At 29.9% G+C, this 23,452-nt stretch overlaps 3 protein-coding genes across 4 annotated transcripts; 2 read left to right on the top strand and 1 right to left on the bottom strand.

Annotated features, from left to right (window-relative positions):
- Nucleotides 1-1,603: 1,603 nt before the first annotated feature.
- On the top strand, nucleotides 1,604-13,162 carry LOC129946900 (molybdenum cofactor biosynthesis protein 1-like). 2 transcript variants are annotated; one of them, XM_056057271.1, is made up of 8 exons: nucleotides 1,604-1,760; nucleotides 1,891-2,066; nucleotides 2,131-2,230; nucleotides 8,970-9,137; nucleotides 9,198-9,570; nucleotides 9,645-9,952; nucleotides 12,776-12,909; nucleotides 13,024-13,162. In XM_056057271.1, the coding sequence occupies exons 2-7, from the start codon at nucleotides 1,893-1,895 to the stop codon at nucleotides 12,829-12,831; spliced, it is 1,179 nt and encodes a 392-aa protein (XP_055913246.1). In that variant the 5' UTR covers nucleotides 1,604-1,760; nucleotides 1,891-1,892; the 3' UTR covers nucleotides 12,832-12,909; nucleotides 13,024-13,162. The 2 variants fall into 2 exon arrangements, with proteins under 2 accessions (XP_055913246.1, XP_055913247.1); XM_056057272.1 differs by having other exon boundaries at nucleotides 1,641-1,752.
- A 22-nt stretch (nucleotides 13,163-13,184) lies between these two features.
- LOC129945182 (molybdenum cofactor biosynthesis protein 1-like) lies at nucleotides 13,185-13,625 on the top strand. The gene has a single exon (XM_056054841.1). It carries the CDS (start codon nucleotides 13,185-13,187, stop codon nucleotides 13,623-13,625), a length of 441 nt encoding a protein of 146 aa, XP_055910816.1.
- A 7,879-nt stretch (nucleotides 13,626-21,504) lies between these two features.
- LOC129945372 (probable prefoldin subunit 2) lies at nucleotides 21,505-22,815 on the bottom strand. The gene is made up of 2 exons (XM_056055063.1): nucleotides 22,580-22,815; nucleotides 21,505-22,416 (listed from the first exon to the last, which is right to left on the bottom strand). The coding sequence occupies exons 1-2, from the start codon at nucleotides 22,708-22,710 to the stop codon at nucleotides 22,101-22,103; spliced, it is 447 nt and encodes a 148-aa protein (XP_055911038.1). The 5' UTR covers nucleotides 22,711-22,815; the 3' UTR covers nucleotides 21,505-22,100.
- Nucleotides 22,816-23,452: the final 637 nt, after the last annotated feature.

Genomic DNA, 23,452 nt, shown 5'->3' with positions numbered 1-23,452 from the left:
ATGCAGAAAGGGCTCTCAAGAAAATTGTGTTGGTGTTTTTTTTACCATAACAGTTTACAGAAGGAGAACATTTTGTTTAACCCTAAATATCTTATGAACCAAAATCACTAGAGTCTTGAATTAAATTTTATATAATATATTGTAACGTGATACCAAACAAGTATATTTTTTGAAAAAAATCCAACTAAAAGTTTTTTTATAAAACAAAAAAACTGAAGAAACAAAATTTTGATTGAATGAATGATTTTATCTCCAAAACAGTTTTCTGCAACAAAAAATAACGTTTTTAACATCTGGCAAGATCTTGAGAAAAATTGAATTGACAGTTTTTTTATAAAAATTAAAAACCTAAAAAAACATCAATCAAAGTTGGTAAAAATATATTTTCGACTGAAATACCTTTTTCAAAAATTTGAGATTTTAGATTCCAAATAATTTGAACTTATAAGATATATTGTTTTCAACATTCGAAAACATTTTGAGAAAAATTGAATTGACAGATTTCTTACAAAAAATAAAAACCTAACAAAAAAAAGTACTAAAACTTGGTAAAAATTTGCTGTCGACTCAAATGGCTTTTTAAAAATTAAAAATATTGTCTTCAAACTTTTTTTATTTCACAGAAAACATTGTTTTCAATATTTAGTAGTTTTTTTTATAAAAGTGCAACTGTCCGTTTTTCATAAACAAATAAAATCTACAATACAAACATTGTACACAAATTTTGTAAAAATGTATGTTCGGCTCTTGATATCTCTAATTAATTTCAATTATCCAATTTGTAAAAATTTAAGACATTCTACTTAAATTGGTAAACATTTGTTTTACCAATTTAACCAATTTAACAAAATTAGATCTTCAAACTAATCTATTTCTTTATATGCAAAATATTGTTGGTAATTTAAAAATTTTTAAGAATAATTTAACTGATAACTTCTTTAACCCAACACGAAGACCAACAAACTTTTAAGCAAGACAAATCGCCAGACGGGAAGGGAAGTTATCAGTGTGGGTCGCATCCCAGTATATTTCTTACGTTTACTTTTGGATATGGATAACTCTGTATATTAATAATAGTCTCATTTAGCCTAAGCTCTATTACTATAAAGCTTGAACATAGTAAATATCTTGAAGCTTAAAGCAGAAATGAAATTTAATTGTGATCAAGGGACTTTGTATTTTGTCCCATACCATCAAAAGTATAATGGCTTTAAACTTTCAGTTTTCCATATCTAAAACGAATTGCTTGAATTCCCAAAAAGAACTTTAACGATTTTCGTTAAAATTTGAATTATCTTTTATTTGCTCTTACAAATTTTGTATCTTGTGAAAACCTTTTGGAAGCTTTATGGCAAAACTTTAAATACTAAGTTTTCAATCGAAGATTTAACTGACAAAGTAAAATACCTAAAAATTGTAGAGAATATCATAAAACTTAGAAAAATCTCAATTAATCAAAAGCCATCACACCTTTAGTTTTTTTTAGCCCATCGACAACCCTGGAAGTTCGTCTGGCATGGAGCATATTCTCAATTGCTCACAATTTTTCAATAAATCTATTTTTTGTATCTTTTCGTATCTGAAGTTTCTAACAGCATGAACCGACAGAGAGATTCATATTCATTGATTTTATTCATTTTACATTTAGTCTGGCGATAACCTTCAACGTGCTTAGACCCATTCCGATTGTCAGGGTTTGTTTAGTAGTTTTGTTTGTATTATTTTTGTTCAACATTGCGTCATTAATTTTTGGTAGGAAGGTACAAATCAATTGCATTTTTTTAGTTATATTAAAATATATATATATGTTCTGTAAATACTTAAAAATAGCTGAGGAATTTTGATAAGAAGACTGATAATTAAAATTATAACTTATTATAATTCCAATAGAAATGACTACCTTAAAAAACATGACAGCTTGCTGGTTTCGCGCAGTGCCAACAATAAATCTTAAATTGCAACAAAATTGCAAGTTTTTCAGTGTTCAAACTGTCATTAACCCTTTACCTAAGAAAACAACTTTTGCTGAGACAGTAATTAAATCACAACCTGTTGCTGAAAATAAAGTATGTTTCTTATATCAACCAATTGGATATTGTTTGACTCACTAATCATTGATTTGTTTATTAGGATGTGATCAAAAAGAAATCAACAAATCCACTGACAGATTCATTTGGGCGCCACCATACGTATTTGAGAATTTCATTGACAGAACGTTGTAATTTACGATGTAAGTACAAACATATAAGAAAAAGTGTGACTGCTCATATTTTTTAAAATTAATTACGTCAATTTTTGAATGATAAGACTTAAAAATGCTTGTGACAATACGCTTACATAAGTTTGTTGACGCTTCTAGTAGCACTCTGCGCTGGGTGGTGCTTGACTTGTGCTATGTGATAAGAATTAAAATTTATATTTGTTAGTATTCGGAGCTTGTAGGTACTCGTATTCTCATGAGAATAATTCATGGGGGAGATAATCGAATAGAAAAAGTTAATAAATAAACTAATCTGTCTCATATTAATAAGCAAATGCTTTTGCTTTTTTTTTAAGGTATCAATTTAGTATGAAATAATTTTGAAATGTTATAATAAATATCTACGTTGCGCGAACTTGTTCTTACTTCTGAAGTGGGATAGAATTTAGAAGTTTTTTTTTTAAATACTTGTGCAGAGAAAAAGTTTAATTATTTGAAAATACAGTGAACAATCCCGGTTCCCGAAGCAAAATTTTCAGTCTTCTGAAAAAGAAAAATCTCACATATTTTGAAAAAAAAGAGGCTGGGATGCGACCCACACTGATAACTTCCCATCCCGTCTGTCGATTTGTCTTGCTTAAAAGTTTGTCTATATGTACTCGTATCAATTTTTACCAAATTTGCGTACTATTTTTTGTAGATTTTATTTTTATGAAAAACGGACTGTTGGATTTTTATATAACAATTACTGAATATCGAAAACAATATTTTCTGTGAGTTTGAAGCCAATATTTTTATGTTTTGAAAAGCTATTTGAGTCGAAAGTAAATTTTTACAAAGTTTTAGTATTGTTTTTTTTTTTAGAGTTTTATTTTTTGTAAAAAAAACTGTCAATTCGATTTTTTAAAAATTTTACCAAATGTTGAAAACAATATTTCTTATGAGATAAAATTACTTCGAAGCCAATATTTAAAATTTTTGAAAAGATATTTGAGTCGAAAATCAATTTTTATTTTTTGTAAAAAAAGTGTCAATTCGATTTTTTTTCAAACTTTACTGAAAGTTGACAACAAGATTTTTTGAAAGATAAAAGTAAATTAAAGCCAATATCTCAAACTTTTGAAAAGATATTCGAGTCGAAAATCAATTTTTACTAACTTTTATACATTTTTTTTAAGTTTTTACTTTTAAAAAAACTGTTAATTCGATTTTTCTCAACATTTTTCAAAATGTTGAAAACAATATTTCTTATAAGAAAAAATAAGCTTAAAGCCTAAATTTTAAGTTTTTGAAAAGATATTTGAATCGATATTCAATTTTTACGAACTTTGAGTAATATTTTTTTTAGGTTTTTATTTTTTATAAAAAAAACTGTCAATTCGATTTTTTTCAAAATTTTATGAGATGTCAAAAACATTAATTTTCGTTGCACAAAATTGTTTTAGAGATAAAATCATATTTCAGTCGTAAAATTTTGGAGGTGACAAATTTTTTTTTTTTCAGTTTTATTGATTTTTAAAAATAACCGTTATATTGATTTTTTTCAAAAAATATACCTGTTTGGTATCATGTTACAATATATTAAATAAAATTTAATTCAAGTCTCTAGCGTTTTTGGTTCGTATAAGATATTTAGGGTTAACCAAAAAAAAAAAACCACACACGCAATTTTCTTGAGAGCCCTTTCTGCATCTTTCTGCCTTATTATCTGTATAACAAAATTTATTTGAAGTCGATATCTCTTCTGGTTCTTGAGCTATGGACGACGAAAACAATTTCGCGAAAGTACGGACGTACGGACGTACAAACGTACGTACACACTCACGCACAGACATCTTTCTAAAAATCTTTTATTTCGACTCTAGGGACCTTGAAACGTCGAGAAATGTCAAAATTTTCAATTTGACAAATCGGACAAATAACTTCCTATGGGAAGTTAAAAAAACAGAATGTTGTTTCGCTTCTCAAATAGAAGGGTTTAATGTTGCTAGTATCCTCTAATAATTTTTGAAAAACAGTTTAAAAATTATGTTAACATAACATTTCTTGATGATGATTCAAAGCTGTTCAGAAAGGACTTCTAACAAAATTCTGCAAGAGTTTCTTTTACTATACCTATAACAGTTTGAACTTAAATATACATATTATTAAAAAGAAGCTGTGATGCGACCTATACTGATAACTTCCCATCCCCTCTGTCGATTTGTTTTGCTTAAAAGGTTTGTAGGTTTTCGTGTTTTGTTAAAAAAATTATCAGTTAAATTATTGTAAACAATTTAAAAATAACCAACAATATTTTACATGTAATGAAATAGTTTGATTTCAACATCCATTTTTGTTAACGAGGTTTTTAGTCGTTAAACAGTATTTACCAATTTTTGTACTATTTCTTCAAAAGCTTTTATTTCTTATACAAACAAATTGGATGAATGAAATTAAATTGAGAGATATTGAGAACCGAACATCAATTTTTATTAATTTTGCGTACTATTTTTGTCACTTTTAATTTTTTATGAAAAAACCGACTGTTCGATTTTTATTAAAAAATTACTAAATGTTGAAAACATTTTTTTTATAAAATTAAATTAATTCGAAAATCAAATTTTACGTTTTTAAGTTCTTGTAAAAAAACTGTCAATTCGATTTTTCCTAAAATGCACTTAATGTTGGGAACAATATTTTACAAAAAAATAAAATTAGTTTTAAGCCAATGTCTCAAAGTTTTGAAAACTTATTTGAGTCGAAAGTCAATTTTTATTTACCTTTATTACATTTTTTTAGGTTCTTATTTAAAAAAAAACTGTCAATTCGATTTTTCTTAAAATTTTCCCGAATTTTGAAAACAATATTTTTTATAAGATAAAATATGTTGAAAGCCGTAATCTCAAATTTTTGAAAAGATTTTTACCAACTTTGAGTAATGTTTTTTTAGGTTTTTATTTTTTAATAAAAAAAAAACTGTCAATTTGATTTTTCTGAAAATTTCATCAGATGTTAAAAACTTTATTTTTTGTTGCATAAAATTGTTTTGGAGGAAAAATCATTTTTTATTAGTAAAAATGTGAGGTGACACATTTTTTTTTTTCAGCCTCCCAGCCTCTTTTATTTATTCATTAAATCATCTTTCAATTGATAAGAACCTTATATTTTACAATATAAATGAATGTCTATATAAAAGCTTTTAAGCAACGAGCACTTACTTTAAAATTGCTTGGAATTTCAAAGTTTATGATACCAAAAACAATTATGAGCTTTTTTGAGGAAACGAAATGAAAAAAATTAAGAATATTTAGATTGTCGTTTTTAAGGAATGAAATCTTGAATGAAGTCTTATACGGGATCCACACTTTTTGCATTCCTTACCATCAAAGTGTTCAGTCTCTTGTTTAAATCCTGATTTTGGTTTTTATGTTTATATGTCCAAACTTTGACGTATTATCGCGAAAAGATAAATTTACAACGTACATAATTGTATTAACCATTAATTTTTTTCTTAATAGTTATAATTATTTATGAAGCTTGAGAAATCAAATCTTCGTCGAACTATGAAAACTTCTTAGGTAGATTTTTAGCAAATATTAATAAATTATAAGGAATTACAAACTCCTGAAATCTGATAATTTGTATCAAACTTCAAATTCAAGTTTTTCAAAAGAAAAAAATGGACCCAGTTTTATAGAACAGCGAAGAAATAGTTTTTGAAAATTTGTATTTTACTCAATTTAAAATCCATACAACTACATACAGTGATGGAAAAAATAATAGAAACAAGCTTCGTGTTCGTTCTTTTTAACACACAAAAAGGTATTTGTGAAAAGTTGGAAAATAAAAACTGCACATATAAATTTTTAATAATTTATTTGCTCAAATGCAACCATTTTTTTAAATATAATAATGAGAAATAATAATAAAAAGTAGACTTGTGATTATTATGTTGCTTCATCCTATACAAAAATTATAGAAACAAAATTAGAATGGTAGGCACTTTTTTGGTAGCAAGAAATTAACTGAACGATAAAAAGTATTTCAAATTCTTTGAGATTTTTGTAGCACCCTTATTATTAATAACTAACTCCACTGTTCGCTCCATCGAATTCACCAATTTGGCATATGTCTCATATCACGGGTATGGAGTACTATTCCCTTTGAATTTTCGACCACAACTCGTCTTTTCTTTTGGTTTTACAATCACCGATCCTTCGCGCTTTAGGATGCCCCATCAGTTCTCAGTTAAGTTTAGGTCGAGGGATTGTGATGGCCATTCCATAAAATTTATTTTGTTTTGTTGTAAGTATTTGTTAGACAATTTAAAAGGGTGCTTCTTGTCATTCTCCAGAAGGAACTTACATTCAATTTGCACATCCTCTTCAGTGAATGGTATAATAACTGAATTAAAGATATGGACATAATCCAAAGCGAAGATCTTACCTTTGATCCAAAATGTTGTACCTACACCAGATGCTGAAAATTACCCTCAAATCATTATATTCCAACCATCGGTTTTGGTTTTCTTGGTTAAAAATTAAACTTTTCGTGGACTTCTGTTTCTATAAGTTGGTTTCTTGTTCTAGCTGTCACTGATCCGTTTAATTCATTTTTAAATTCTCTTCAAGAAAGAAATGGTTTCTTCTTACATATTCTTACCAATTTTTTTCATCACTTTGCGTTGAAAGCAAACAGTTGTTTCCACAAAACCATTTTGCCATTTGAGAGCAATATTGGGTAGGATTCAAGTATAGAAAGACTAACGAAAATCGAAAATTATGAAGACACTTGTTTCTATTGTTTTGTCCAACACAGTAGTTGAAAACATTTAAAATTCGTACAGTAATTTTTTCGCGCTTTTAGCTACATGTACATATTATTTATGAGAATACTACTTTTATTTACGATGTGTTCACTGTGGCGTATACGCATTTTTATTGTCTTATCTATTTTTGTCTAAATGAATATTATTTGTATAAATCGTTCTTTTTTAAAGCTGGTATGAAAAACATTTTACTCTTGAATATAAAACAAGAAAAAAAAAATAATCTCTCTCAAAAAATCTCGAACAAGCCGAATTACGGAGAAGAGCTTCATTAATGCGTTCTTAACACTTCCTAAAAAAAGTGCTCTTATTTTGGTCCAGAGCAAACAATTTTAAAGGTTACAAAATATCTGGTTCTATGCATTTAATGGAAAATTTAATAAAATTATAGTTTTGGGTGAAATATGTTTTTGTAATTTTTAAGTTTGGACAGATACATATATGCATTTTTTCTTAGTAAAACAAGTTTCAAAAAATTATCTCGGAACAAGCCAGTGCATTTAAGTACTTCAATTAATTATTACGTTGTATGGGTCAAAACTCAATATTTCCTCAAGAAGGTTGTAAGAAGTTCTGGACTCTTTCTGTGGTATACCTATTTCAGTCTTTGTCTAACTCTTAATAGTCATAATCTTGTACTTTGCTGCTCCTAATTTCACAATGGAAATCCTAATTTCCGAAATTAATTCATTTAACTGCGGCTGTTGCCACTCGGTTTTCCATTTAAATTGTGCTGACTGAGTGAATCCCACCATTCTGCGCTGAAATCAAATGAAAACTTGTTTTGGTGCAAAAACATTTCTTTATATAATTACATATCGAAAGTCAATAATTTTTACTGTTTCTTTGTTGACCATAAGCTTGAATTTAAAAAGCTCATCACTGACCATCCAAGTGCAAGTGCATCGAAACCCCCCCGGTCTTATACAAAAAAGTTGGTTGTCGCAACTAATAACTGCAAAGCGTTTCCATCACCCATCTCAAATAAATCGAATAAGACTCCTTCCGTTATCTCTTGTCGCTAAAAGCGATAGTGCTACAATTCTCCCTCCTAATAAAAAACCGATTATTCCTTCTAAGCTCAGTACAAAATCAAAATCTGAAAACAATCTCAATTCCTCTCTGCGTAGTCCAGCAATAATTGATAAAACTGCATGTAGTGTTGCTGTAGATGAAGGTAATACCATGGTCGTTGAATGTGCCTCGTTTGCGATGTTCCTTCATCTACTTTGTCTACCCAAAAACGCAAATACCAGAGCTTTATACTTTCTTGCAAATGATAATCATGGTAAACGGCTAAATTCAGTATGGTTTTGGACGAATTTTGAAAAAACTGTGCTTGACCCCCTTTCAGCAACACCTCCCCCTTAAGTAAAATGTTTTGACCTGTTTAGAAATAAGAGTACTTTTTAGGGAGTGTTAAGGGCGCATAAATGAAGATTTCCATCAACATTCAGCTTATTCTAAGTTTTTTCGAAATGAGGCCATTTTGGATCTAATTTTCCTGGATTACTATTTTGAAAAAAACTACTATGTTATTATGCATATAGACATTGATTTAAAACATCGCTGACTTCAAGTTTGTTCCACAAAACTAACATGATTTGATTTCTAAGAACGGTTTTGCATACAAAAGTACTTTATTTTCTCCCTGTCCGTAAAAAACTTTTTGCAAATATTGAAAGTAGATATTTCCAGTTAACGTCTTACTTATAATTTCCTCAAAAAGTGGATTTCGTTAGGTACCTAATGGATCTTTCTTTTGAAATGTCTGTTAGCGTTACAGTAGAGTGTTCTAAGTAAATGCAAACAATATTAAAAAAAAAAAAAAAACAAATTGAAAGAAATCCTTAAAAAAGAATAATTTTGGATAAACTTTAGTTATAATTTCATAAATTCGTTATTTAATAGAAAATTGTTTTCTTTTTTTTCTCAAAAAGTTTTCTATATTTTGTGCAGGTAAATACTGCATGCCTGCTGATGGTGTTCCTCTAAGTCCAAAGTCCCATCTCTTGACAATAGATGAAATTTATTATTTGGCCAAAATATTTGTCGAACAAGGAATTCGAAAAATTCGACTCACTGGTGGAGAACCAACCATCCGTCGTGACATTGTCACAATAATTGGTATGTCAAAATATAGTATGTTCATTTGCAATTTCGTTTAAGCTCTTCTTTTTTCTGCAGAAAAACTTAAACAAATTCCAGGCTTGGAGAATGTTGGTATAACAACAAATGGTCTTGTTTTAACCAGGCTGTTAGTACCAATGCAACGTGCTGGCTTAGATGCAATAAACGTTAGTTTAGACACTTTAAAACCACACAAATTCGAAGAAATAACACGCCGCAAGGGATGGGAGCGAGTTATAGCTGGACTTGATTTGGCTATTCAACTCGGTTACAAACCAAAGATCAATTGTGTCCTTATGAAGAATTTTAACGAGGATGAGATTTGTGATTTTGTTGAATTTACCAAAGACCGAAATGTTGATGTTCGTTTTATTGAGTATATGCCATTTAGTGGTAATAAATGGCAGACTGATCGGTTAATGTCTTTTAAGTAAGTTTTGTATTTGCTCACTCACTTTTTGGGACACTTTGAGGACTATTCTAACAATACTTTATTTACTTTAGAGAAACTCTTGATGTGATAAGAAAACAGTTTCCAAACTTTGAGCCATTAGAAAATGGACCAAATGACACATCAAAAGCTTTTACAGTACCAGGCTATAAAGGACAAGTGGGTTTTATAACTTCGATGACTGAACATTTTTGTGGAACATGTAATCGATTGAGACTAACTGCTGATGGAAATATCAAAGTTTGCCTTTTTGGCAATAAGGAATTTTCACTGAGAGATGCAATCAGAAATAATTGCTCGGAAGAGGATTTGATTGAACTTATATCGACTGCAGTGCAAAGGAAGAAGAAAAGACATGCTGGTAAGAATAAAAGATGAGGCAAATAGTTTCAAAATTGCTATGCTATTTGGCCAAGGAGAACGTAATATTCTGGATAAACACAATTCGCTGTTAATTTTCACCAAGCAAACAGATAATCTTTGCATTCCTTTTTGAATTGTGTGATAGAGAATTCTTGAGAAATCGAATAAAATCAATTCTGTTCTCAGAATTTCGATACCAAACGTGAGAAATTTGGTATTGTATTGGCATTCGGATCGGATTTTCACATTCAAGAATAAGAGGTTATGTGCTTGAATAGCCCGTTATTAGGAAAGAAGTCTCTTTTAAAGATGTAGTTTCTAAACATTTGACATGTAAAAACTTAAACATTGCTGGTGTTGACCGAAACGTTGACTAAAATCCAGGTTTGTCGGTTTTTGGAATAAGGCATTTTTTAAACGTTATTTTACTGTATTGTAGACTTTCAGTTAACACAAGAACTTAAGCCGGTCGAACATATCTTTCCTAAAATGCATCAAAATAGTCAGGCCCATTTTTACCTCGGAGTTGACGTTAGTAAACAGAATTGTCACATTTAGGACTCGGGAAATCTAAGCCTCTCGGATTTTGGGCTGGCGATGGCGATGTCATACCCGTGTTTTGTTGGAAAATGTATATCCATAGTAAAGTAGCATTTTCACGAATAACAAAAAAAAGTATCCATATCTTATGTGATTTTGTTCTCGAATGTTGGTACGATTGATATTGCATTTGTATCTCGATGGCTGTGTTCGTTGAGTAGTTTTGCATTTGGAATTATGTGCGGACAAAAATCAATCTATTATTGTTAATATTATTTAGTTTTGTTAGTGAAAATGGACTAACTGTTTTTTTTGCTATTTTTTTCTATTTTTCCACAAAAGGCTTATCTCAGTTTAGATTAAATAAATCTTCACGGTGTTTCCACCGGACAAGAAGAGTTAAAAATGATTTAGTTTGACAGCACTCCCATAGGAAGTTATTGTAATGGGTCCGATTTGTCAAATTTAAAATTTTGACATTTCTCGACGTTTCAAGGTCCCTAGAGTCGAAATAATTTTTTTTTAGAAAGATGTATGTGCGTGCGTGTGTACGTACGTTCGTACGTCCCTACGTTTGGGGCCTTTTTTTCTTCGTCAATAGCTCAAGAACCAGAAGAGATATCGATTTCAAATAAATTTTGTTATACAGATAATAAGGCAGAAAGACGCAAAAAGGGCTCTCAAGAAAATTGCGTGTGTTTTTTTACCATAGCAGTTTGAAAAAAAGGTGAACATTTTGGTTAACCATAAATATCCTACGAACCAAAAACGCTAGAGACTTGAATTAAATTTTATATAATAAATTGTAACGTGATATCAAAGAAATATATTTTTTGACAAAAATCCATTTAACAGTTTTTTTATAAATCAAAAAAAAAAATTGAAAAAAAAAATTTGTGACCTCCAAAATCTTACGACTAAAATATGATTTAATCTCCAAAACAATTTTGTGCAACGAAAAATAATGTTTTTGACATCTGATAAATTTTTGAGAAAAATCGAATTGACAGTTTTTTTATAAAACATTAAAATCTAAGAAAGACATTACTCAAAGTTGGTAAAAATTGAATTTCGGTTCAAATATCTTCTCAAAAACTTGAAATTTAGGCTTCAAACTAATTTTATCTTATAAGAAATTTGTTTTCAACATTCGATAAAATTTTGAAAAAAAAATCGAATTGACAGTTTTTTTACAAAAAATAAAACTCTAAAAAAAAACAATACTAACACTTGGTAAAAATTTACTTTCGACTCAAATAGCTTTTCAAAAATTAAAAATATTGGCCTCAATATTTATTTCACAGAAAATATTGTTTTCGATATTCATTAATTTTTATAAAATATACGAGTACATATAGACGAACTTTTAAGCAAGACAAATCGACAGACGGGATGGGAAGTTATCAGTGTGGGTCGCATCACAGCCTCTTTTTTGGAATTTGATTAAAACAAAACAAAACAGACCATAATGCATTATCTGTTAAGCCAACTCCTCCACATAGGTTTTTCTTCTCAAATTTTGACTCGACTCCGATATTCGATGGGAATCGAGTCAAATCAAGCTCATTTCAACTCGATTCAGGTATATAAAGAATTGAGGCGATCTTCAAGCTGGCTTCAACACCACATGTTAATGTAGTAGTCTACGAACAAACCCCCTCCATGAAGCAATTGTTAAGTTAACTCTTTTTTATAGCATCTCAATTTTCAGATGTTTCCTTACCATTGCTTCTTGAAAATTGTCTATTTTATTAGATTAAGTTAGTTTTTTTGATAAGTTAATTTCAATATTTTATTTTCACAAAATTTTCTTCTATTTATGTCCTTTTTTGTATTATTATTCGGATAGATCTTTTTCAGTTGTACCAATTTTTAAATACAAAAATCTTGCTACTGCGGATCGTTTTGTTTTCAATTTCTCACTGTACTATAGATGGAATACCAAAAAAACGCACTTATTTTATCTTACTTATTCGAAAATATGACTGGTGCAACTTTTACGTTTAACGCATAGAATTCTCAAACCAAAAGTTATGATTTTTGTATGACTCCAATTGCAAAATATTAATGTTGCTTTTACTTTTTTACTTGTTTTGTCCTAAATTGTCAACAAGTTTATATTAAAGCCAATTTTTAAAAACTGAATTCAGAATTTAAACACATTTATTTAAAATTGAACAAAATTGAAATCAGATTTCAGATTTGTTTGGTCTAAGGCCACATAAAAGTTAATTGAGTTTTTTGTATGTTATTTTTAACTTTAATTTTTTATTATTTTTAGGCATGCTGAATTTATCTCAAATGGAAAATCGTCCTATGATACTTATCGGCGGATAGTATTTTATGTTTTTCTGATCATTATTTCAACTGTAGACAATGTATGTAGATAATATGTACATAATTTTATCATTTAAGGTTAGTTTTGTTTTGCTATTGTCACAAGAAATTTTTCAAAAAAATAAAAACCAGTCTCTCCATTCAGATCTTTATTTATTGTTAGATATCTTTTTTTATTTACTTTTTTTTTAGACTATCAACATTCAGCACAATATGACAAATGGATGGGCAATAATAACAATCTTTCTAAAATGCAGCTTAACTTACTACTAACCCAAACATCTTCGTCTACAAAACTTTTTCAAAGGAATTTTTGCCAACTGACTCATGTTGATTCTGATGGGAAGGCTAAAATGGTTGATGTTTCACAAAAGAATATCACTGATCGTGAGGCAACAGCCAAAGCTACCGTTGAAGTTGGACCAAAAATAGCTCAACTCATCAAAGCGAATAATATGTCGAAGGGTGATGTTCTCTCGATCGCCCAACTAGCCGGCATAATGGGTGCTAAGAAAACTTCAGAAATTATCCCACTCTGTCATAATATATTTCTATCATCGGTTAAAGTTAATGCAATTCTTGATGAGGCAAATAATTCGGTAAATATTATGGCTACTGTTCGGTGTACAGGAAAGACTGGTGTTGAAATGGAAGCCTTGACTGCATGTTCAATAGCTGCATTAACCGTATACGATATGTGTAAGGCTGTATCCCATGAAATAGTCATTAAGGATGTAAGGCTGTGTGAAAAATCTGGTGGAAAACGATATTTTAAGCACAATAATGATTTGTAGAAATTGTTCATAAATATTTTTTGTTATAAAATATATGACTATACATATATTCAATTAGATTTTTTAATTGCCTTTATAAATAAAAGTATATAAGTATTAGATTATAGTTTTAGATTTAAGGGGAGTTCTAATAAAAATGTATTTTACTTAACTTACCTACAAAATCTTATTCATATTTTGGCTTTGAGAATTTTCTTCGTTTTAAATTTGTTTCTGGCTTTTTCGAAAACTAAATGGCAAAAATGCCAGAACAAATAGTTAAGACATGCTACCCCCTGCTTAGGCAGACTATAAGATTTGGGAAAGAGGGTGGGGTTGCTAGGTTGGGTAATTGCAACATTTCAAAATTTGTAATCATTAAAAAATATTGAATTGGTAATTTTCGCAGCTGGCGATTCTTTTAAAGTTCTTAACCCCTTTTTGAACATTTTGGGCAGGCGGTATCTCTCTCGACCAATACTTTAATTATTTTCATTTTCAATACATTTAGTCCCACGGAAGAAATCTATAATGGTGTCAAATCGTATAATCTTGCTAGCCAATTAAAGTATGTTCAAAAAATTGATTTTATATTAAGAGCCTAACCCTTATGTTCCCACATTTACAACTTAAAGTTCAGACCCACCGCCTCGGTCTCGTAATACCTCCGATCATAATGTTTAAATAAAACTCCTTTAAATTATTAAAGACAATGTTAAATCATTAAACAAAAGTGTTCAGAATGTTAAAAATGTAACTAAATTGTTTTATCATTTTGGAATGCGTATGCTACCTTTCTTCCAAAATTTGTTGATAAAAAAAATTAGCTGTTAGTGTAGAAAGTAAGAACTTTTCAACTTTTTAACTTCCCATAGAAAGTTATAATGATCAACCGTGCGCGTGCTTACTCACCTTCTTATTTACAATTTCCGTCGTATTTATTTCATAACCAGTAAGCACTGGGTGTTTTTTTTTACTTCAGAAATTAAAAAAAGTATATCGCTAATCAATAACTCTAGCGACTTCTGAAACTGAACAACAATATTTGTCACTCGAAATATTTTAAAAACAAAAATGATATTACCTCAAGAATAATTTTATGGAACGAAAGATAAAGTTTTTGGCATCTAGTAAAGTTTTGAGAAGAATTCAATGTAATGGTTTTTTACATGTTATTAAAAAACATTGTTTTTAATATTTAATACAATTTTTAAATCTTTCAGTCCAGTTTTTTTTAAATAAAAATCTACAAAAAATCCTACGCAAAATTTGTAAAAGCTGATGTTCTATTCTTATTTTCCGAGAAAAGAATTCAAAATTATTTAATTCTATGCTTATATTGCTCTTAAAATAAATAAATAAATTAGGTGGCGCAACAGTCCGTAGAGAACCAGGACCTAGTGACTTACAACTCTCAACCGTTCCTGTGTGCGAGAAATTGCATGGATGGAGGGGACCTACAGTTTATATGCCGAACCCGAACGGCTAATTTGAGAAAGCACTTTTTCATGACAATAATTACTCTTGGAGAATTTGTCAATTCCTCGCAAGAGGCAGTACCCGGATATAAAACTTTAGGTGGCACAGGCAGGGATCGAACATCATGCCACGGGTACTACTACTATTGCTCTGAAGGTAAGATAATATTCATAAAAAATACAATCAGCTGAAAACTTAAAAAAAAAAGGCTGGGATGCGACCCACACTGATAACTTCCCATCCCGTCTGTCGATTTGTCTTGCTTAAAAGTTTGTCTATATGTACTAGTATCAATTTTACCAAATTTGCGTACTATTTTTTATAGATTTTATTTTTTATGAAAAAAAACGGACTGTTGGATTTTTATATAAAAATTACTGAATATCGGAAACAATATTTTCTGTAAAATAAAATAAGTTTGAAGCCAATATTTCTAATTTTTGAAAAGATATATGGGTCGAAAGTAAATTTTTACCAAGATTTAGTATTGTTTTTTGTTAGAGTTTTATTTTTTGTAAAAAAAACTGACAATTCGATTTTTTTCAAAATTGTACTGAATGTTAACAACAATATTTTTTGAAAGGTAAAAGTAAATTAAGCCAATATCTACAATTTTTGAAAATATATTTGAGTCGAAAATCAATTTTTACCAACTTTTATACATTTTTTTAGTAAGTTTTTTATTTTTTGTAAAAAAAACTGTCAATTCTATTTTTTTCAAAATTTGTCCTAATGTTGAAAACAATATTTCTTATCAGTTAAAATAAGTAAGAAGATATTATCTCAAAGTTTTGAAAAGATATTTGAGTCGAATCAATTTTTACCAACTTTTATAAATTTTTTTTAGGTTTTTATTTTTTGTAAAAAAAACTGTTAATTCGATTTTTCTCAACATTTTTCAAAATGTTGAAAACAATATTTCTTATAAGATAAAATAAGCTTAAAGCCTAAATTTCAAGTTTTTGAAAAGATATTTGAATCGATATTCAATTTTTACCAACTTTGAGTAATGTTTTTTTTAGATTTTTATTTTTTATACAAAAAACTATCAATTCGATTTTTCTCAAAATTGTATCAGATGTCAAAAACATTATTCTTCGTTGCACAAAATTATTTTAGAGATGAAATCATATTTCAGTAGTAAAATCTTGGAGGTGACACATTTTTTTCAGTTTTATTGATTTATAAAAAAACCGTTATATTGATTTTTTTTTCAAAAAATATACATGTTTAGTATCACGTTACAATATATTATATAAAATTTAATTCAAGTCTCTAGCGTTTTTTGTTCGTAAGATATTTAGGGTTAACCAAAATTTTCACCTTTTTTTTAAACTGCTATGGTAAAAAAACCACCCACGCAATTTTCTTGAGAGCCCTTTCTGCATCTCTCTGCCTTATTATCTGTATAACAAAATTTATTTGAAGTCGATATCTCTTCTGGTTCTTGAGCTATGGACGACGAAAAAAACGTCGCAAACGTACGGACGTACAAACGTACGTACACACGCACGCACAGACATCTTTCTAAAAAAAAATTTATTTCGAATCTAGGGACCTTGAAACGTCGAGAAATGTCAAAAGTTTCAATTTGACAAATCGGACCCATTACAATAACTTCCTATGGGAAGTTAAAAAAATACTGCTAAAGTTGATAAGAATCACATTTTGACTGAAAAAGTATCGGGAACAAAAATGTCTAATTGGAATCAAACTTATATAATCATATGCAAAGAATTGTTGCTAACTTTAAGTTAATTATTTAGAAAAAAATCAATTGGCAACTGTTTTTACAAAACACAAAAACCTACAAAAACAACAAAAGTACTCCCTATATTAACACTTTGGATCCAATCAAACATTGGAAAAGCAAAATGAATGTCTTCGTGTTTTAGGAAAAAAATCCTGTTCCACAAAACAACTTATCGACTTTTCACTTTGCACTTATCAAATTTGTTGTCAATTTTCAAAATTTTGTTCCACAGAACTTTAAAATCTAATAAATGAAAGGTTTAAAAAAGTTTTTGCAATTTTTATATTCACTTCCTAATTTTCGGTTTCTGTTAGACATCAAAACTTTTGCGTAACGAATTTTGATAACTGCATCAAAAGTTTCAAGAGAAATTGATCGCTTTGAGAATGAATATTGGTATTAGGGGCGAGTTATAGCTATCATTTGTTTTCATTATTAAAACCAATTATTGGATTTTTTTTGGCAGGTCGTTAAAATAATAGACTACCGAAAATTGAGTTTGAAAAAACTATGTACGTTAAAAAAGACCAAACATTCTTCTTATCAGATCCTCACTTATTTTCTGAGTTTGATGCGTAAAAAACCTTTAAGATATTGTTTTTTAGCTATTAATAATGGCATATTAAGAAACAAATTTGGAATCTTTTAATGCTTTCATATGTAGGTAGCACGGTTGCCAGTTTGGGCGTTTACGACCAAATTTGGTCATAATTGTCTTACTTGGTCGCATGGTCATTTCTTCCTTTTTTAAGAAATTGAAAAACTCGACTCTTTCCTTAAAAATAAAATGCAAGCCTTAAGTAGTTTTCATACGTAAACGGTACACGTTTTTTTATTTAATTTAATTAACACTAAAGCAGACTCAGTTTTGATACCATTAATAATTAAATAAAAACAAAAAACAGCAAAAACATTTTTTTTAATTAATTTTATATAAATTTTACCAATCGATAATATGTGACTCTTGACATAATGTTAACATATTGTGATCTTTAAAAAAAAGTGGCTGGGATGCGACGCACACTGATAACTTCCCATCCCCTCTGTAGTGTTTTGTTAAAAAGGTGTCAGTTGAATTATTCAAACAAATTAAAAAATTAATAACAATATTTTGAATATGATGAAATAGTTTCATTTCAAAATCTATTTCTGTTAACGAAATTTTTTTGTCGAAAACCACTCTTAGTAGCATTTACGTACTATTTTTTGTAGATTAAAATTTTTTCTGAAAAAACTGACTGTTGGATTTTTATAAAAAATTGCGGAATGTCGGAAACAATATTTTTAAAGGAAATTAGTTTGAAGCCAATATTTTTTTTAATTTTTGAAAAGATACACTGCCCGAAAACCGATTAGCGCTCCTCTAATCTTTCAATGTAAATACAAGTAACTCGGAACGATTAATACGTATAATGCTCAATCTTTTTTTTTCATTCTCCTTTTTTACTCTATCTCTAAAAAAACTTGAGTTCTGGAAATGAACCGTTATTTTGCTTTGCTTTATTCCGTCAAATGTGACAAAAATTAATGTTTTTTTTTGTGCGACAGTCGATTAGCACCTCTACGCTTTTCTAAAAGTTTTTGCATGTAAGTAGGTAGTCGTGTTTTTCTTTTTTAAGTTATTATTAGTTTATTTTGAATAATTTTCAATTAAATTTAGTAAAAATGGGGAAAGCAAAACAGTTAAATGAAGCCGAAAGGGCCAACATAAAGGCTTATAGTGAGTGTGGTCAATCAATCCATCAAATTTCCAAAAAAAATTAACCGCAGCCGCAAAGTTATTTCCTCATTCTTAAGAAATGAGCATAGCTATGGAAAAAATATGAAGGGCCGGCCATCTTCTGTCATTACAGAAGCTGACAAGCGAAATATTTAGAGGCACGCATCGAATTCACTTGACTCTGCAGCCAAGATTAGAGAAAAAACCGGTGTAAAAGCATGCGTGCGGACTGTGAAAAGAGTTATTTCCAATGCTGAACATTTAAAGCGTCTTAAAATAAAAAAAAAACACCACTTAACCAACTTCGGAAGACGCAACGCCTCGATTTCTGCAGAGCGCATATGTCCTGGACGAAGGAGTGGCAGCTTAATTTGGAGGGTCCCGATGCGATGGTTATGCTTACTACTTTCATGATCTTCGAAATGAAGAGCATACTTTAGATCGACTGCACAGCTGTGCTGGTGGTGTCATGGTATGGGGAGCTATAACGTACTATAGGCGTTTTTCTTTTTTAGTTCAGAGCTGAGCTCTGAGCAGAGTCTGAGCGAGCAGAGTAGAGTAGAGTAGAGTTCTGAGCAGATTTCTCAGAGCTCTCTGATTTAATTATGAAACAATTTGAGCACTAAACTGTCATGATCTCAAATGTCGTCTGTTTGAAGGCGTTAAAAAGGTTATTTAATCAAATTAATTAATATAACAGTCATAGAGTTGGTCCATTTGACTCCTGAAATAAAAATTGATTCATAAAAATGCTATATGCAATTAGTTTTTTCTAAATTATCTTTCCTTCTACTAAAGCGACTAGCCTCTTCCATCATTTTTATTGTTTTGACAATGTTTTTTTTTAATATTCCTGCTTTCAAATATCAAATTATTTGTGTTCAGCATTTTACTCCGTTTACTCTGTTATTTTATTCTGAGTTCACAGAGCGCGCTCTGAACATGTTCAGAGCTAAGAAAGAAACACGAATTTGAAGTTCTGAGCGATATGGCACCATTGAATTACAATTCCTTACTCGTCGTATGAATGCGTTCCCTGCAATCAAGGATATTTTTGGGTCCTTAGAATAGAAGTTCCAACAAGATAACGCCCCTATCCACACCTCTAAGGTCGTAAATTATTGAATTGAGCTCCAAAAAGTACCCTTTCTGATATGGCCGCCATATTCGCCCGACCTTAACATAATGAAAAATGTTTGGGGTTGGCTAGCACGCAAGGTTTACGAGTCTGGAAGGCAATATCCAACTGAAGCGGAACTCATTGAAGGAATAAAAAGTGCCTGGCAGACTATTTCTCTGGACTATATAATGAAATTATATAATGTTACAAACTTTCATGGGCAAAAAGTTCGTTTCAAATGTTTTATTTGATTGACTGATATTAAGCTTCAAAGATAAGAAGCAAAGGGGGCGCTAATCGGTTGTCGGGCAGTGTATTTGAGTCGAAATTAAATTTTTACCAACTTTTAATAAAGTTTTTTTTTAGGTTTTTATATTTTATAAAAAAAAAACTATAAATTCGATTTTTCTTAAAATTTTACCAGATGTCAAAAAAGTTATTCTTCGTTGCATACAATTATTTCGGGGATATGACCATTTTTTGTTCGTCAAATATTCGAGGTGACAATTTTTTTTCAGTTTTTTTGATTTATAAAAAAAACGCTAGCGTTATTGTGCCGTGAGCAATTTTGGGTTAACCATTTTTTTTTTAATTGCTGTGGTTAAGAGAACAGCTGATCAGTTTTGTTAAAAGTCCTTTCTGTATTATTGTCTGTAAAACAAAATTTATTTGAAGTCAATATCTCTACTAGTTCTGAAGCTATGGACGACACGAAAAAACCCAGCGAACGTACGGACGTCAAATGTCCGCACACACGCACGCACAGATTTTTCATTAACTCTGGAGTACACGCTCCCTTTTTTATACACCAATGCACGCGTGGCCTAGTATGGTAGACCATTTAATAATGTTAATAATTTTTTATTTAAAAAAAATATAAATAAAATAAATATTTTTGCGTAATATTCAATTAACATTAAACATTTAATAAATATAATTTATGAATTTTAGATTGGAGTGTAAAGTAAAAAAAATTATTTCAAATCTAATACTAATAAAAAAAACTGTTAAGTTATGAAGAAAACTGTAACTAGTAGTGGTAGGTAGTCGTCCAAATTGAATAGTTAGACCATACTTTAAAATAATTTTATAACTAAAGTTGTCACTTTAGCCCTTGAAATGTGTAAATGTAAGATTAAGATGCACATTGTGTTATTTAAATTTTGTCAGCCTCCTTTGCAAAACATTAAAGAACATTTTAAGCGGTGAGTAAAAACTCTCCCATATGTTAAGTGTGTGACCCCCTCCCCCCTGATTTTAATTCGGGATCCCTTGGTAACAATACAAAGTTAAAATACAAAGATTGCTATATGCTTTGTGGGACGTTTTGCACACTTACTTTACAAAAGATAATAAGGTCTTTGTAAAATAGTGCAAGAACTTTGCATACAATGCATAGGGCGTAGTCTTTTCATAAACTTGCTTCATAAAAAGTGAAATTTGCAAAGAATATTGTGGAACAGAAACACTTTTCCAAAAAATCAATTTGATAAGTTCAAAGGGAAAGTTTATAAGTTTTTTGTGGAAACGTAGGGTCAAGGTCTTACTCGAATCTCCAATTTTTAGTTTATTTTTCACTCGCATGAAAATAGCTCTTCCAATTTAGTTTGTTGATATTTGTTAAAAAAAAAAAACTTTTGATGAAACTGCAATTGTAAACAAAATTAATATGAAATCATCAAATTATTAAGGTTTATTGAGCTCGTTCTATTTGATAACCAATCGAGTAGAAATCTTTTGGGTCCAGAACACTCCTCTCTTACTTCTTACCTATGTACATATGTCCGTTGGTACTGTAAATGAATCAAACAAGAAAACATAGCCGATGTTTTTTTTTTCTATAAACAAATATCTTTTTTATTGTTGAATTTGCCATTATTAATGGAACCTCAAAAATACAACATACGTTCTGCAAATAATTCGGTTATATGCGCGTGATTCTAATTTTATATATTTAAATATGCATTTAAAAAAAATATCATTAAATATGAAATTTTATAAAAAAAAGCAAGTGTTTCTCTACCTTAAAAAGTTAAATTTTCTTCTTTTTTTTTCATCATTTGGCTTCCTTTACTATTTTCCGCCTTAAGGCAAACACCTTGATCTAACAACGCTTTAAATATTAATTGTTAATAATTTTTTTTCAAAAAACGTTTGCAATAAATGAGACATCGCTGAGAGTTAATACAATAAGATATAATGAAAAATATTATTATAATGCTGTTATAATCGAAAAAGTAAATAAAATAAAAATGAAGAAAGAACAGAAAACTTTAAGTTAAGTTAAAAATTGGAGGCAATGACTTATGGAAAAGTGTAACGTTATTTTCTGCCATTGACAGCATCGACCGCCACGTCCAACTCGCATCACTCGCTAAGAGGATATAGAAAGTGATTTTTATTTTAAATTTGTTGATTTTGATTTTAATTCGAGACCAAGACATTGCGATTGGCATTGCTCGATGAGGAGGATGGTTCGGATGCTTTTTTATCTTCCTCTTTGCTGTCGGGCAATTGCTCGCCACGAATTCGGATGTTGTGGTCCTGTTTGAACTTATTGATTTGTTGTCCCTTCTTGGCGAGATCCTCATTTATCACTGTGATGGTTTTCTCGATGAAGTCTTTGTTTTCCAACAATTGTGGCAGCACATCTTTGACTGTTCGCTCGCAGAGTACACCTCCAATCAATCGGAAGCATTTTCGTTCTTCATCAACTAATTTCAGCGTTTCTATCACAGTTCTGGAAAAACGTATTTTATTTGTTAACTAGTTAAATGGATTTTACGGAACACCAGAATACCACTTAGCCTGCTCTTTAGGACAGACAGCCCCACAGACAGTGGTGAGTGATGAGTGGTGCTGGAGATTCGAGGTTAGGGTATTTTTTTTGTTGAGTTACTTACTTGTGTTCTTTAAGGTCCATTTCTAGGGTGTTGAGGTTGTCTACCAAACTTCGTTGTTCGTTTCGTAACAATTGAAATTCCTGGATGATTTTCTCATTTGGTTTTTGATCTTTAGCGGCTTCGGATGCCATTGTTTTGAGTAATAATTGAACAGATGCACACACGAAAAATGAGAGAATTTACAATTAAATAAATTAAATGACAGTTCAGTTGGGGTCGTGCGTTTTTGTCTTGATTTGATAGTTTTTTTTTTGACAGCAAGTTGTTCGATATCGATACTCGTTTGGGCTAGTTTCTCTTAGTGATGTGTAATAAAGTAACGATAACGATTGTTCCATTAATTAGGATGCAAAGACACTTGGCATTTTTATACTAACTAGTTTTATTAGTGGTTATAATAAAGTCATTCATTTTTTGTTTTCAAGTTTGTAGCACTGGTAGCCACTATTAGCGTTTTTGGCAATGATTCTATTAGAATATAGAAGCCAACATTACTGGAATTATGACTGAGATACTGCCCAAATGTGCACAAAATTGGTCAGAAATTTCCTCAAAATAATCGCATAATAAGTCTATTCGCCGGCTGTCATTTGAATACAAAGCAAAGTAGAAATTAAAATGAATTACAAATACAACATAAACTGGAGAATTAATCCGAACAGAAGATAGAGTGAAATCAATTTACATGCATTACCATTTGGAGTATACAAATTTGCTCGGCATACACGACCAATCCACAGCCATTTCGACAAATTATTTACTTTTATATTTTTTATATAAACCCCAAACAATTATTATTATTATATGAATAATAATAAACATAAGAAAGGGTTTTTATAAAATAAATTAAACATTTTCTGCCATTTTTTCTGA

Source organism: Eupeodes corollae, chromosome 2 (genome assembly GCF_945859685.1).
Source record: "Eupeodes corollae chromosome 2, idEupCoro1.1, whole genome shotgun sequence".
Lineage (NCBI taxonomy): Eukaryota > Metazoa > Arthropoda > Insecta > Diptera > Syrphidae > Eupeodes > Eupeodes corollae.
Note: the sequence above shows the minus strand (reverse complement) of the source record. Positions and strands in the feature narration are given on the sequence as shown.

Bases quoted from the DNA above. Each gene is read 5' to 3' on its own strand.
- LOC129946900 (XM_056057271.1), top strand. From the start codon at position 1,893: ATGACTACCTTAAAAAACATGACAGCTTGCTGGTTTCGCGCAGTGCCA. The intron at 9,138-9,197 runs GTATGTCAAAAT...TTTTTTCTGCAG, and splicing joins TGACATTGTCACAATAATTG to AAAAACTTAAACAAATTCCA. The intron at 9,953-12,775 runs GTAAGAATAAAA...TATTATTTTTAG, and splicing joins GAAGAAGAAAAGACATGCTG to GCATGCTGAATTTATCTCAA.
- LOC129945372 (XM_056055063.1), bottom strand. From the start codon at position 22,710: ATGGCATCCGAAGCCGCTAAAGATCAAAAACCAAATGAGAAAATCATC. The intron at 22,417-22,579 runs GTAAGTAACTCA...ACGTTTTTCCAG, and splicing joins ATGGACCTTAAAGAACACAA to AACTGTGATAGAAACGCTGA.
- LOC129945182 (XM_056054841.1), top strand. From the start codon at position 13,185: ATGGTTGATGTTTCACAAAAGAATATCACTGATCGTGAGGCAACAGCC.